Source organism: Anastrepha ludens, chromosome 2, assembly GCF_028408465.1.
Source record: "Anastrepha ludens isolate Willacy chromosome 2, idAnaLude1.1, whole genome shotgun sequence".
Lineage (NCBI taxonomy): Eukaryota > Metazoa > Arthropoda > Insecta > Diptera > Tephritidae > Anastrepha > Anastrepha ludens.
In genome coordinates, this window is record NC_071498.1 from 32788685 (window position 1) to 32802421 (window position 13737).

Consider the following 13737-nt stretch of genomic DNA (forward strand, 5'->3'; position numbering starts at 1 on the left):
TTTACATAACAATAAAATTATTATACAAACTAAAAGTAGTTCAGCGCTAGCATCGGAGGCTTTCGGCTGGCAGGTTGATTATGGCTCGATTAAATCCGACGAAGTAGATCAGTATCTTTGAGATAGTTATATAATATAGATATGTTGTCTTCGGTTGGATTTTTTAATATTTCAAGAGGGTCAATGTTGCGAAAGTAATGATGTTTAGTCGATGCAAGGTTAGGGCATGAAGACAGAATGTGATTTATACTCAGGGTGGAGTTGCAAAACGGGCATACATTGGGTGCAATGCCTTGAAGTATATGGGCGTGTGTAATTATTGTGTGGCCTAGTCGAAGGCGTATGTATGGTGTGACCATATTCGTTGGGATTGACTCACTAAAACCTGGTTTTACACGCTTAGGATTAACTAAGGAGTAGGGATGGTTATAATTACTCCACTCGCGTAGTAGGTCACTTTGCCTTTGGTGTTTTATGAGCCTGTAGATGTCATGTTTAAAGATGATATTGGTTGTAATGGTAGGGGTGATTCTCATTTGTTTTGCAATTTGGTCAGCATGTGTATTACCATTAATATCTGTGTGGCCAGGAATCCACATAATTTTGATTTTTTGTGGCTTGGTAGTTAGTGTCTCTCTTATAAAATCAATTATGTAGTTAGAATTGTTGTAGTTCTGGATGGCCGAAAAGCACAATAAGCTATCAGTGCACACTATGAATTTGCCCTTGTTTGCATACAAAAAAGCGTTAAAAATTGCAACTGTTTCTGCTGTAAAGATAGAGCAGAATGGGAATAAGAGCCCATAAGTTATTATTTCGTTTTGCTCTTTAACGACAGCATATGAAGTCTGTTCTGTCTTAGACCCGTCAGTATAGATCAGCTTCCAGCCCATGGCTCTGTAATTCGCTGCGATTTCAGAAAACATGGATTTATATTCTTCACGAGATGTATTCGCTTTACGTTTTAGTGCTAAATTGTTAATAAAGGACTCCTCTTTAAGTAGCCAGGGTGGGTTTCGATATTTACTGATTTGAACCCTTTGCAGCGGTAGGTCATTATCTTTAGCAAATTTGAGACAGAGATGGATGGTTGACGGTACCTTAGGAATACGCTTTCGAAGTGTTGCAAGCTGTACATCTTTTCGAAGTGCGTTGTTCGATGTTGTTATAAGTTTAGCATAAAGTTTACAAATACAGTCTTCTGCGTTATCTGCGATAGAAGTTAGTCCAGTTTCCGCAAAAATATTCTTCAGAGGAGTTGTTGGAAATGCACGTAGAGATCTTTTCAGAGCTGTATGGTAGGGAGCCGAGAGTAGCTTTAATTTATTTTTAGCATTATGTCCGTAAATCTCCAAGCCGTACTGATAAATTGACGAGATAAGAGCCTTTGTGACGTTTATCAACAATGCCGAGCCGATAAATGAGCGCTTTGTGGACAGGTACTTAATAACTTCTAATCTAGAACTTAGTTTACTTCTTATATAATGACAGTGTTCTGTAAAAGTGTACTTATTATCTAAAATTAAACCTAAGAACTTAAGGCTATTTGTACAGTTTATATTAATGTTGTAAAAAGTAAGTGAGGGTACATTGCAATTTAATTTTTTACATATATGTAATAATTTGCACTTATCGGGAGAAATTGAAGCGCCTGAAGTTTTGGACCAGGTAACAATTTGATGTAGAATTTCTGTGTACGTCCTGATGATATCAGTATTATTCGATTTTTTTGAAAATATGAGTACGTCGTCAGCGTAAAGCTGGTGTTCAACAGTGCTAAATTTCGATAAAATCATACTCAGCCTATCAAACGCTATAGTGAAGAGGACCACAGATAAAGGTGATCCTTGAGGGGTCCCATTTTGAAGGGGAAAGGTTGATGAATAGGAATTGGCTATTGAAACGTTGATTTTTCGATGGGATAGGAATGATTTTATAAAATTGTACATTTTCGGTCCAACTTTCCATTTATCAAGTTGTCTCAAAACAATATGAATGCCTATGCGGTCAAAGGCTTTCATGAAATCTAGGGACAGGAGGGTTATATGATTTTTATTTGATAATGTAGAAATCTAAATGGAGAAAAGAGTCAATGGTTCCATAACCTCTCTTGAATCCGACTTGGCTGTGATGAATAAGACCTTTAGTACAGGCATACCAGGAAAGTCTAGCAGCAATAATTTTTTCTAATAACTTCCCTAAAGTAAAGGGTAGCAGGGAAATTGGACGATAACTGCAGATATCTAGAGGAGGCTTTCCAGCTTTAAGAATGGGGGTAAGAGAGCTAGTTTTCCAAACTTGGGGGTAAATACCAACAGTAAAGATGCGATTATATAATTGGAGAAGACGAGAAATCATGGACGATGGAAGTTGCTTGATCATGGGATAGGAAAATCTATCTCTACCCGGGGTTTTGCCTTTCACTATCGACAGGGCGGAAGAAAATTCAAGATACGTAATGTCTGTTTCTAGGTACTCGGCAGCTTTTGAAAGGGGCAAACGTAGTGAACGGCCAGAGGTTAGTTGCAGTTCTTTAGCGGCTATGAAATCGGGCTGGAAGCTGGCGTCAGAAGAAGTTGAAGAGAAATGGATGGCAAACTCTTGGGCTATATCCTGAGGAGATAGAAGAGTGCCACGGGAGGAATCAAGAGCAGAAATTGTAGGACTTGAGGGTGTCCCTGTCAATCTTTTTATATCAGCCCATATTTTCTTAGTATTCGATGAAGAGTTGATACTGTTTGTAAATTTTCGAAAGCAATCAGTTTTAGCAATTTTTGCTTTGCAACGAAAAATAGCATTTGCCCTTTTGTACTGGATCAAGGTTAACGATGATCGCGAGCGTTTGTAATCGTGCCATGCTTTTTGTTTTTCTTGCCTTAGAGTTGAAAGGAGATCGCTCCACCATAATGGGGCCGGTTTGATAGGCTTGCTGGATGATTGTGGGATGGCAAGGTTGGCTGCGGATCTAATGATTTTATGTATATGTGAGGTCTCTTGATTTACATTAGTAGAAATTGGACGTGAACTGTTACCGATTTCGCAAGCATTTCTGAATTCTAACCAATTACCGGAGTCTGTAACGTACTTAATTCTTGGCCGGAAGGCGATGCGGGAAGTGTTCAGTTGGATTTTTGTGATTATTGGGAAATGATCGCTGCTATGTAAATCATCTATAAGGTTCCAGGTAGAGCTAGTAGAAAGTGTAGTCGAACAGAGAGTGATGTCAATGTGGGTAAATGTTTTGTGCGTAGAAAAGTGAGTGGGCGAACCGTCATTAAGGACAGTTAGGTTTGAAGAAAGAACTGAGTCTTCAATTATTCGACCCCTTCCGTTTGCAAAATTCGACCCCCAAAAAGGGCTCCACGCATTGAAATCTCCTGCTAAGATAAATGGGTGTGTTGATGTTGGAAAGAGGTTATTGAAATCATTTGCTGTAAAGTGTTGGTCAGGAGGCGCGTATGCACAGATGACCGTAATTTTGTTGGGAGAAAATATTTCTAATGATAAAGAAGCGATGAGGGATGGGAGGGGATGGCATTTATGCGGTATATTTTTTTTAATCAGAATATATATAAAAATGTTAGAATAAATGAAAATTCTCAAAATCAATTAATTTAATCAAAAAAGGAGTCGACGTTGTCACGCTGCTTGCTATTTTTTCACAATTGGTTTTCGCTTCTGAGTTATTTTTGGTTGCCAGGTAGGGTTGTATGATATTTTGGCGTGGTAAGTAGGTTGGTGAAAACGAATAAATTTAATCGACGCTTAGATCGATTAAATTTTGGTTCATATCCTCAACAGTTTTCAATAGAGTTGATATCAGGTCTCTGTGAAATCCAATCCAACATTTCAATCCCATTTTGCTGTTTCCACTCTACTCTCCTTGGGCTTATTGTCTTCTTTTAAAATCCATGGTTGGCTAGTTCTCGCAAACATCTTCACAGGTGACTGGAGTATTTTTTTTTGTAAATTTTATTAATAAAAACTGCATTCAAATTGGCAATAAACACAAATAAGCGGTTCCCAAAAATGACATAAACCTTAACTGGATGCTTAACAGTTCGTTGAAATTGGCGATCATCGGCAGTACACCAGGACTAAAGTATGCAGCTATTCGCCCAAATAGAATATTCGCCCATCCATGAATATTACGTTTCCCAATTCCGTTCTGAAATTGCCTTAGCCCATGCAGGTCAATTTCACCGAGAGAGCACCAATTTTTCCAATGAGCTCCGGAATTTGATATTTTTTGCACAAAAAACGTCCTACTTTTCCTTAAAACTGATTCAGCGTCAGGCAACGATAAGTTCGGCTTGTGACAAATAAATCAATGATCGTTTGATCTTGCTTTGGAGAGATTTTTTTTTTGTTTTTTTTTACCTTGTCCAAGGAAGTCGTCAAAGTTTTTCAGTTCGGTATACCGTTCCATCCATTTATTAATGAACATCTTCCACTTCTTCATATATTTTGCTGCAGATGCGCGTAACATTCCTTGGACGATTTGGAAAACTGCTCCAAATCTTTTTTCATACGCGGAACTCATATTGTAACCGAACGTACGCTTTTTAAATTTCACACAAAACTAACTAGCGGCAGGCTAATCACCTACCCTGTCAGAAATAGATTAACATTGTTTTTTTTTTTAATTTTACAGGTATATATCTGTCCCCTTAAACAGTAGGGAGACGATTTAAAGAATAGAAAAAGACCGTAAGTATTTTTATGCTTATACGAGCAGCTTTGTGGGGCGCGAATAACTTCTTCATTCGATGATTTTTTTTATCTCATATTTTTTCTAGATGCATATGTTAGTTTTAGGAAATGCATAAACCTAAAACTTTGGTAAGCTTTTTCTTAGATACATATTTCTTAATTCACTAAATTTCGGACTTAAAGCCCGATTTTACAGTAATTGCATGCGTTGAGGCTTGGCTAAAAAATATTATCAATTATTAGTAAGCCCTTGCAGCCGGCTTTCAAACCGATGCTAATGCCTAGTTGTATAAAATGGATCTTAAGGTAAAAAAAAATTACTAATTTTTCTAATAAATAAAAATCTTGTTTAGTTTATTTGACAGGCTAAAGATGTATTCACACATATCCATCACACATTTTTTTGTCATATTCAGTCCTTTCAATGGTTTGTTGAGATTTTGAATGTCTATACATTTTTTATAAAAGTATAGGTTATCTTACAGCATTATCTTACAAAAATCACATAAAACCAAATTTCGAACATGGCCAAAAGTTTATAAAAATTGTACAAAGTTTCACCAAAATTTTAGAATATTTGGAAATAAATTTGTAAATTGCACTTTATTGTACTAAATTCTAAATCTTATTAACATCCTAAATTTAATAAAATAAAGTGCAATTTAGAAGTTTGGAAAACTCCCGTTAATTTTGGACATTTTTTTTGCTAACGCATTTTCTTCTAGACAATATTGCAAGCATTGAATAAACAAAAAATTACTAAAACTTGTTAAGATATCTCGTCGCAATTTTGTTTTCCCCACACTGTACATATATAAACTGCGACGTCATGATAACTTTTTGTATAATTTTTTTTTTTCAAGAAACGTGTGAAAACACCGAATAAATCCTCATTTATAAAAACCAAGGGTTAAGGTGCCAATTCCAGGTGGGCAGCACTGTCGAGTTTTTTGAAAAAAACAACTAAATGCTGAAGTAGTGCCTTCGCAGAAAATTGCAAAATGGCAAAAAGCTTGCATTAAAAGGGTTGCATATGGGCGAAATAGTTTGGTAGTAGTACAGTCGATTGATCGTTGATTGGCGTTGCATTTCAATGTTCTATTGGAAATATTGATAAAAGAGGCATTCAGAAACAATAGTTTAGAGCAAAAGATATACTCTTGTGTTCGTATATCAAGTTGCAAATCCACGCACGTAGTATTTTGCTACACCCTTGATTATCGCGCGCCACTTTGTGCACACTGACGCCAATTCATGCGCTTTTTCCTTTGTCATTTTCTTTCGGTGCTCATTTTGAAAAAGGTAACAAATAGAACCGACGCCGTGCTTCGTGTTTGCTAGTAATTAGTCGAAAATTGCATAAATTCAAGAAGAAAAAAAATTATAAAGTGTGTTTATTAAAATCATTGAATATTTAATATATTTATTTGAATATTTGTTATGAAATAGTTGCTGTGAAGTAAAAATTTCGTTGAAAACATCGTTGGTACCAAATATTCGCATTGAGAAAATCAGTCACGCACGCATACATACACAAGTAAGCGGCGTCAATCACAATCAAACGGCGAACAAAAGGCGGAAAGTGCAAATTATATCGAAAAAATGGAAGATGTAAAGAAGCGTATCCAAGATGAAGATATTGAGAGTGGAGAAGAAGGTGGAATCGCTTCAACTGGAAATAATAGCAGTACGACAATTCCTAAAAAGCGTGGCCGTCCTTCCAACCCAGACAAGGTGAAGAAGATGCCAAGTGGACGAGGTCGTGGTAGGCCAGCTAAGAATTCGACAAGCAGTGTTGCCGGCAAAAAGAGCGCCGCTGAACCGGTTTCCGATGATGATGCGCCGGTAGCTGCAAATGGTGGTGGTGGTGGGGGACGTGGCCGCCCTCCGAAATCTGCAAAAGGACGTGGTCGCCCAAAGAAGCAAGCGCCAGCATCCGAAGAAGATGATGAGGAAGCTGGTGTAGATGGTGAAGATGATGATGAGCAAAGTGACTACAAACCAAGTGGCCGAAAAGCGGGACGCAAATCGAAATCACCGAAGAAAGTAGGAAAACCAAAAAAAGCAAAGAGCGAAGACGAAGATGACGGTAAGTGTGTGAATACAGTTTGAAATCTAACGGTGGATAATACATACATATATATTTTTTTGTGTGAAATATTTAGAATCTGGAGAGGAAAAGCGTGTTGCTGGACGCGGCCGAGGTAAAAAAGTTGTAGCAACTGGAAAACGACCAACATCGTCTGCTGCCAATGGAGGAGTGCCGAAGAAACGAGGTCGACCATCGGGCTCTAAAAAGGTAGCCCCTGCTAAACCTGGTCGTAAACCCGCTAAAGGAGCCGATTCGGACGATGACGATTCACAGGATAAAGACGATAACGATGATATCGAATCATCCGAAGACGAGCAGAAGAAATCTAAAAACAAGGAGGATACTGAGGACGATACGGCTGCAAATAGCAACGAAGATGACGATGATTTGGCAGATGGTGAGGAGTCCGCCGCTTAAAGCCGATAAAACTAATCATGGATTAAGATACGGCATACAGAATTATATATGTATTAAGCAAATCATCAGTATAATTCAGTAGCATATATACATACATTCAAAACAAAAACATCTCTTCATATGCATTTATAAAACAAGAGTTAAATAAAAAATAGTCATAAGTTTGAAAAGGTTTGCATTGAGCTATCTACAAACGAATCGTTTCATTATATATATCATCACAATAGAAATGTATGCATATTGAGGAACATTAAAGTTCCGTGCCACCAACATACATATACATTTAACAAATTTAATTTGGTGGAGATTTATTTAATTTATACAATTTGCTCACCAATATTAGGAATTGGTTAGACTTATTTCTTTGATTTTTTCATTTTATTTTTTAATCATTGTTCGATCATCTCGCTGTATTTGTAGCAAGTAAACATCTTTTAAATAGCAAATAGCATTTGATTGTCAGCCGCTGTAAACGTTTTTGAATAAACTTTCCATGTGCAACCTTATTTTATATGCTGTGCTGAATTTTTAATTACAATACATTAATAGATCGACTATTAGTTTATATTGTAATTGTACTGCAAAATCGTTTAAGTTCATATTCGTTGTACGCTTCGGGGTATTATTATATATTACAACTTTAGTGTTGCGTGAAAGAACCCATTTCGTTATTTATTGTCGAGTTGACCAGCGCATTCTCGTACATGACTCGGGGAAAATAAGTATTGGATTCTATACCCACTAGAATAAGCAAAACTATACATAAAGAAGTCAATCAGGCAACATAGAGCCAATTATCATCAGCACGGCCCTTGTTTTGTTTTCACGACAATCGGATCTACGTAACCCGAACGTCCCGGATTTATATTCGGCCAAGGACTATCACTTCAGCAGCATTGCCCATATATAATATATGTATTCAGATTCAAGTGGAAGAAGAGAGCACTTTGTCGTGACCTAATTGTAGAAGAGGTGGGTGAGATAATGTGAATATAGCAAAAAAAAAAAACAGTTAATCAGTTAATCAATAAATAATTGGGCGTAACTTACTATTAGGTATGTAATTGAGTGAGCCTCTCCTTCTAGTTTTGGTGTGCGTCTTGATATTGTTCCACAAATGGAGGGACTCCTACAGTTTCAAGTCGACTCCAAACGGCTTTTTATGAGGACCTGTTTCATGGCAGAAATATATGATACTTGAAGGTTTGCCACTACTTGCCGAGTGGCGACCGTTATTACAAAAACCAATGTTAGGTTAGGTTAATTTGAACAAGAAAGATAATACTAAATATAGAAAGAACATAATTGTTTGTTTAAAAAAAAACTACTATGACGTCAGCTCAACACCGGATTCCCAGGTAAATATATTAAAGGTGCTGGCACAAGACCAGTAACAACAATAAAATGAATTTTGTTTATGCAATTTTTTGTACTGATTGTCGAAATTTCCATGAGAATGTGAATAAAAAACAGCCCAATGTGACAAATGAAACACAAAATCGCTAAATCAGTTGCTTTAGTGCCACCACAAAAGGGAAATTCTCCTTGCCTGATATCCTGAAATATTTCAAGAATTATAGATTACAAGATTGCGCCCATCAGAGAGGTGTGGCGTCACACTGCAGTAGTAACGTACGAGAAATTTCAAAATGTGAACAAGAATACAAGAAGAAGAAATTACACAAACAATTCACGAATAAGCTGCACAAGCGTGAAGTTGCACACACAGCGATTTTGCCGAATTCACCGAGACCGAAATAGCGGTACGAGATGGACGACGCCTTGTATCCTATACATCAGTTTGCAATGTTGAAATAAAATAAAGGATTTTTCAAGAGGTGCGCTCGATTTTTGCGATTGCATAACGGCCATCTTGTAGACCTACATCTGTAAAATATGGCAATAATATTATTTTATTATTTATTCAATCGTCAATTGCATATCGGTAGTATAGCTGATTTGTTTTTTTCTTGCGATTTGGTATTTTGAATGTAAAAGTGAACCGGTTCTTTATTGTGGCTTTGTTTATTTACTCACATTCCGACATTCAAAATACCAAATTGCTAATAAAAAACGCTTGTAAATGTTGTTGCTGCTCTAGTGCCACCACCCTATATACGTACATATAAAGATGTGGACAGAGAAATAGCGCACTTTCCCACAATAACATATAGTGATGATTATTTTCGCTGGATGACTTAGTGAACAGTTGTTTTTGCACAAATCTATTATTTTATTTCAGTATTAGGTTAGGCTGAACTGGTTAAATTTCCATCACGTATTAAATAAACAAAAACAATGCAAAATAAGTAACAATTTAATATCTATAATTACAAGGAGCTCTAAAAAAGGAATTTAGCACAATTTGAACTGAACACTGAAATAGCGCACTTTTATCTATCTGCAAGAAAAACAGAAATTAGTTATTTCAAATTAGTGAAATTTGTTTATTAATTAGTTGCCTAATTAGTATTTTGTTAAGTTTCCAATAATTTTTAAAAATTGCTTCCCAACTGCGAAGTAAACATTATATTCTCCAAAGTAATAGAGTTTCACGCTTCCTCCTCGTCATAGTTCACTGGCATTTATGATATAATTTTTTTTTCCCAACGTTAACTTTAATATCGTTCCACAGATTTTCATTGGGGTTAAGTTTGGCCAATTTTTTCTTCGGCAACCCTATTTTTCACCACTTTTGCTATATGCTTGTGGTCTTTATCATTCATGAATAACCAGTTTAGTGGCGTGGATTTAAAGGAATATGGTTCCATGGCATTTTTGAGAATTTCAAGATAAGCAAACTTATACATATTGCTATTTATTTTCATTATTGGTCTAATTTCATTCGAAGAAATGATCCGCAAACATTGAAGTTACCTTTACCGTCAGTCCGGTGAGGTCGGTAAGAACATCCTATTCAGTGCTGAGGCGGGGCTCACAATTAATGGTTGCCATCCAAAAAAATGTGCCAGTTGTTATTGAACATAATATTAAAGTTCGAGCGCTCTCAATGAAAACCCTTTTATAAACAATTAGTTTACATCATAGGGGGTATTTCTTCACTCGGGACCCTATTAACTAACAATAAATTCAAAAATAAATAAACTACTAATAAGTATTCTTGTATAGAGAAAATATTTAATGAATGAATGCACTCAGCGATATATATTAAAAGTGTGGCATCCTTTTTTTTTTGAAGCTCATCCAGATGATTTTTATTGCCAAGCAACCGGCTAATGATGCGCGAGTTCGAGATGCTTAAACAATCGAAAGAGTCGTCATCGTCATCGCAAAGTACAATCGAGTGAACAATCGACTCGTTGCCCAACAGTACCATCGAGATGTTTTTCGATTGTTTCTAGTCGACTGATTTTTATCTTATATAACATACATATATACTAATTGATTATTATGAGGAGATTTAGATTTCATGGATTCAGAGTATTTCTCCGAGAAAACTTTATATTTGCCTATTTTATGGAGATTTATTTCCTTCTCTGGTAAAATATGTTTAGTTAGGTGTTTGCGCCGCGTATGCATCAGTGCTGGGTACGATGCAAGCACATGTTTGGCTGTTTCATCTTTCTCATTACAGAACCTGCAAGTTCCATTGGAGTGTATTCCCAGGTTAGTTAGATGACAATTCAATCTACAATACCCTGCCAAAATTATTCTTATTTGATTCTATACAATGTTTTTTTATTTTTATACGGTTAAAGCTACCTTTCATTGATTTTGATTGCGAAAACCCCTGTAGATTGTCCCAGTATGATCTTCTTTGTCGTTCCTGTACTTCTTCATTAAGAGAAGAGAAATTACAGCCCCTTGACGGCCCTTCTTCCAGCTAATTTATATGCTATTTCGCTGCCAGTAATTCCTATGTGCCATGGGACAGAAAGGATACGTACTTGACTATTCTGGCCCAGGTTATTCAGCTCATTCAGACATTCCTGCACCCGTTTTGATTTAAACTGGAAAGAGTTGAGAGCCTCGATTGCTTCATGGCTGTCAGTAGAAATGCTTCAGTTGTTGCAATTGCGTCCAAGGTTAAAGTAAACATATCTTTCTAATGTGTATACTATTAGACTTGATATACACTTGTATTCTTGCCTAGCTTTTCCAAGTATCATTTCCATTGAGATTTCAGGGATCGTTAAAACTTTGTTAGTGTGTTTGTTACTTTTTGCATAGGTCCGACTATGGTCCGATATACGGACTGAGGAAATTTTATTGAAAATATCGTTTTCCTATTTTATTACTATTCGTATCACTAAAACACATTGTTTTATGTTTCTTTGTGAAAAGAAAATTTAAAAGAAATTAAAAAGTGCTTTCGAGGGGCCCATTCATACAAGAATGTAACTAATGACTATTTGCAACTCGGCTACAAAATAAAACATCGATAACCACCGAGATGTTTGAATAATCGAACCAATCGACTAAAACATTTCGGACTCGCCCATCACCATAACCGGCAAATGTAAACCAAGCGGCTTACATCGGTTACATCGAACTTTTTTATCAAATAAGTAAAGTTACTCGTGAAACAACATATTAGAAGTTCCGGGAGGGACGAGAAAAGGCCAAGCATTTTAAAATTATTATAAAGGTGTGAATCAGTAAGTCTATAGAAACTACAACGTTTACATATTTAAAATTACAGGTGGTACATGAGACGGTAAAAATGCAACGAAACGCTACCAAAGATCAGCAAGGTAATTCAATAAATTCCGACACTACCACCCCAAATTCGGATGAGAGTAAGCAACCACCTCGTCGAGGGAGACCACGGAAGCTGGGCAAACAAAAAATTTCGCACCCCATTATTCCAACAGGCAAAGGACGTGGCCGCCCCAAAAAACAACATGCTTCAACTGACAAATTGGGAAATGACGCGGTAAGCGATATTAAAGGAAGACCAACAGCTATTCTCCCAACCAAACGTGGTCGCCCAAGAAAGGAGAAGGTTTACAGCGATAGTGAAAATTGTGAGCACTCTGTCACTCACTGGTACATTTGCTTAAGTGTTAAAAGTGTGTTCTACCTCTTACAGCGTCATACCATGAGAAACCAGATTATGAAGAACGTCGCCCAGTAGGCAGACCGTCCACTGGCGCAGTGAATTTGAATATTGTTCGTACGGGTCGTGGTCAGGGTAGGCCAAAAAAATCAAAGCAACCTATTCGTCCTATAGCGATACCTGCACAATCTAATGCTAATCAACCGATTAGAAAACGTGGTCGGCCAAGCAAAGGTGGAGTACCTTATGAACGCACAGGTAAACCACGTGGACGTCCTAAGCTTCTTAATACAACCCTAAATACCAGTGGTGGCCAGAACCAGGAGGAGGAAAATTAGAAGTACTGTCGCTATACAAAGGCGTAATGTGAAGCCAAGTCGCCTGTAAGCTATATTAGAATGCAACTTTTGAGCACACTGGCGAGCTTCAAAATTATGTACGATTTGACCTGACGGATAAATAGACCTAATATAACACATTTTTTCAACTTTAACGCCCTATTGTCGGGGAACAACCGCCACCTATCAAACCAATGAGTACCTCTTTAGGCTCTCACAATATATTTTATTAAAAAGCCAGTTAAGCTTTTAATTTCCTAAAATAGACATACCAAACGACATTTTTCATTTGTTATAGCCTTACGTGTATTAATTTAAACTGTGCTAGCCAGTTTTATGTACGCGAATTTGAAGTTTTCATATTTTCTATTCGATTTGATTTTATCGCTATAGCTATGTGTACATATTTCATTCGCATTGATTTATTTTTTTCCCCCTAATTTTTCGCCTAACTCATTTTGTTTAAATGTTTTTTTTTTCATGATATTCTTTCTTATTTGTTTAATGTAAAATTCCGAAAAATTATAAAATATTTTTTGAAGGTTGAGGCAGATAGAAAAAAAAGAATATAACTGCAATGTCTGCCTACTGAAAATAATGTAATTACTAGCTGGCGCCCTTCATATCATTATACGTTTAAAATGTCAAAACTTGTAAACAAACAAATTAAAATGGGTAAACAAATTTTTAAATAGACATTATAATATGTTTCTTATCAGAACACTACAAATTCAATCAAACTTTTATCACTTAAATACATTTTAGTCAAAAGCAAAGTGTATTAATAAAGTGCCAGATAACTCGTATGTACCCTTAAGTAACCTCATTTGGGCAAATAAAAATGAAAATTTATTTTTTAATAGTTTATGTTTCTCTTCCAAATTAACCCAATCGTTTTTCATATTCAAAAATAAAGCATAGGACTTGTTCGAGGCACGTAAAAAAAACGGCAGTATTAGCCGCTGTAACCGAATGAGTTGGTGCGTAATTGGTGTCTGGGTTCGAAATACAGGGAATAAAACACCAAATGATAGAAAAAGTCGTTTTCTAATTAGAAAACCGAATGAGTTGGTGCGTGATTGGTGCCTGGGTTCGAAATACTGGGAATAAAACACCAAATGATAGAAAAAGTAGTTTTCTAATTAGAAAACCGAATG

At 36.4% G+C, this 13737-nt stretch overlaps 2 protein-coding genes across 3 annotated transcripts; both read left to right on the plus strand.

Moving 5' to 3' along the window:
- The first annotated feature begins 5732 nt into the window (after positions 1 to 5732).
- LOC128868066 (nucleolin-like) lies at positions 5733 to 7728 on the plus strand. 2 transcript variants are annotated; one of them, XM_054109801.1, is made up of 3 exons: positions 5733 to 6015; positions 6163 to 6802; positions 6879 to 7728. In XM_054109801.1, the coding sequence occupies exons 2-3, from the start codon at positions 6316 to 6318 to the stop codon at positions 7220 to 7222; spliced, it is 831 nt and encodes a 276-aa protein (XP_053965776.1). In that variant the 5' UTR covers positions 5733 to 6015; positions 6163 to 6315; the 3' UTR covers positions 7223 to 7728. The 2 variants fall into 2 exon arrangements, with proteins under 2 accessions (XP_053965776.1, XP_053965784.1); XM_054109809.1 differs by lacking the exon at positions 5733 to 6015 and adding an exon at positions 6028 to 6101.
- A 3942-nt stretch (positions 7729 to 11670) lies between these two features.
- On the plus strand, positions 11671 to 13440 carry LOC128868081 (chromosomal protein D1-like). The gene is made up of 3 exons (XM_054109818.1): positions 11671 to 11831; positions 11886 to 12210; positions 12276 to 13440. Exons 2-3 carry the CDS (start codon positions 11907 to 11909, stop codon positions 12578 to 12580), a joined length of 609 nt encoding a protein of 202 aa, XP_053965793.1. The 5' UTR covers positions 11671 to 11831; positions 11886 to 11906; the 3' UTR covers positions 12581 to 13440.
- Positions 13441 to 13737: the final 297 nt, after the last annotated feature.

Bases quoted from the DNA above. Each gene is read 5' to 3' on its own strand.
- LOC128868066 (XM_054109801.1), top strand. From the start codon at position 6,316: ATGGAAGATGTAAAGAAGCGTATCCAAGATGAAGATATTGAGAGTGGA. The intron at 6,803-6,878 runs GTAAGTGTGTGA...TGAAATATTTAG, and splicing joins GAGCGAAGACGAAGATGACG to AATCTGGAGAGGAAAAGCGT.
- LOC128868081 (XM_054109818.1), top strand. From the start codon at position 11,907: ATGCAACGAAACGCTACCAAAGATCAGCAAGGTAATTCAATAAATTCC. The intron at 12,211-12,275 runs GTGAGCACTCTG...TACCTCTTACAG, and splicing joins TTACAGCGATAGTGAAAATT to CGTCATACCATGAGAAACCA.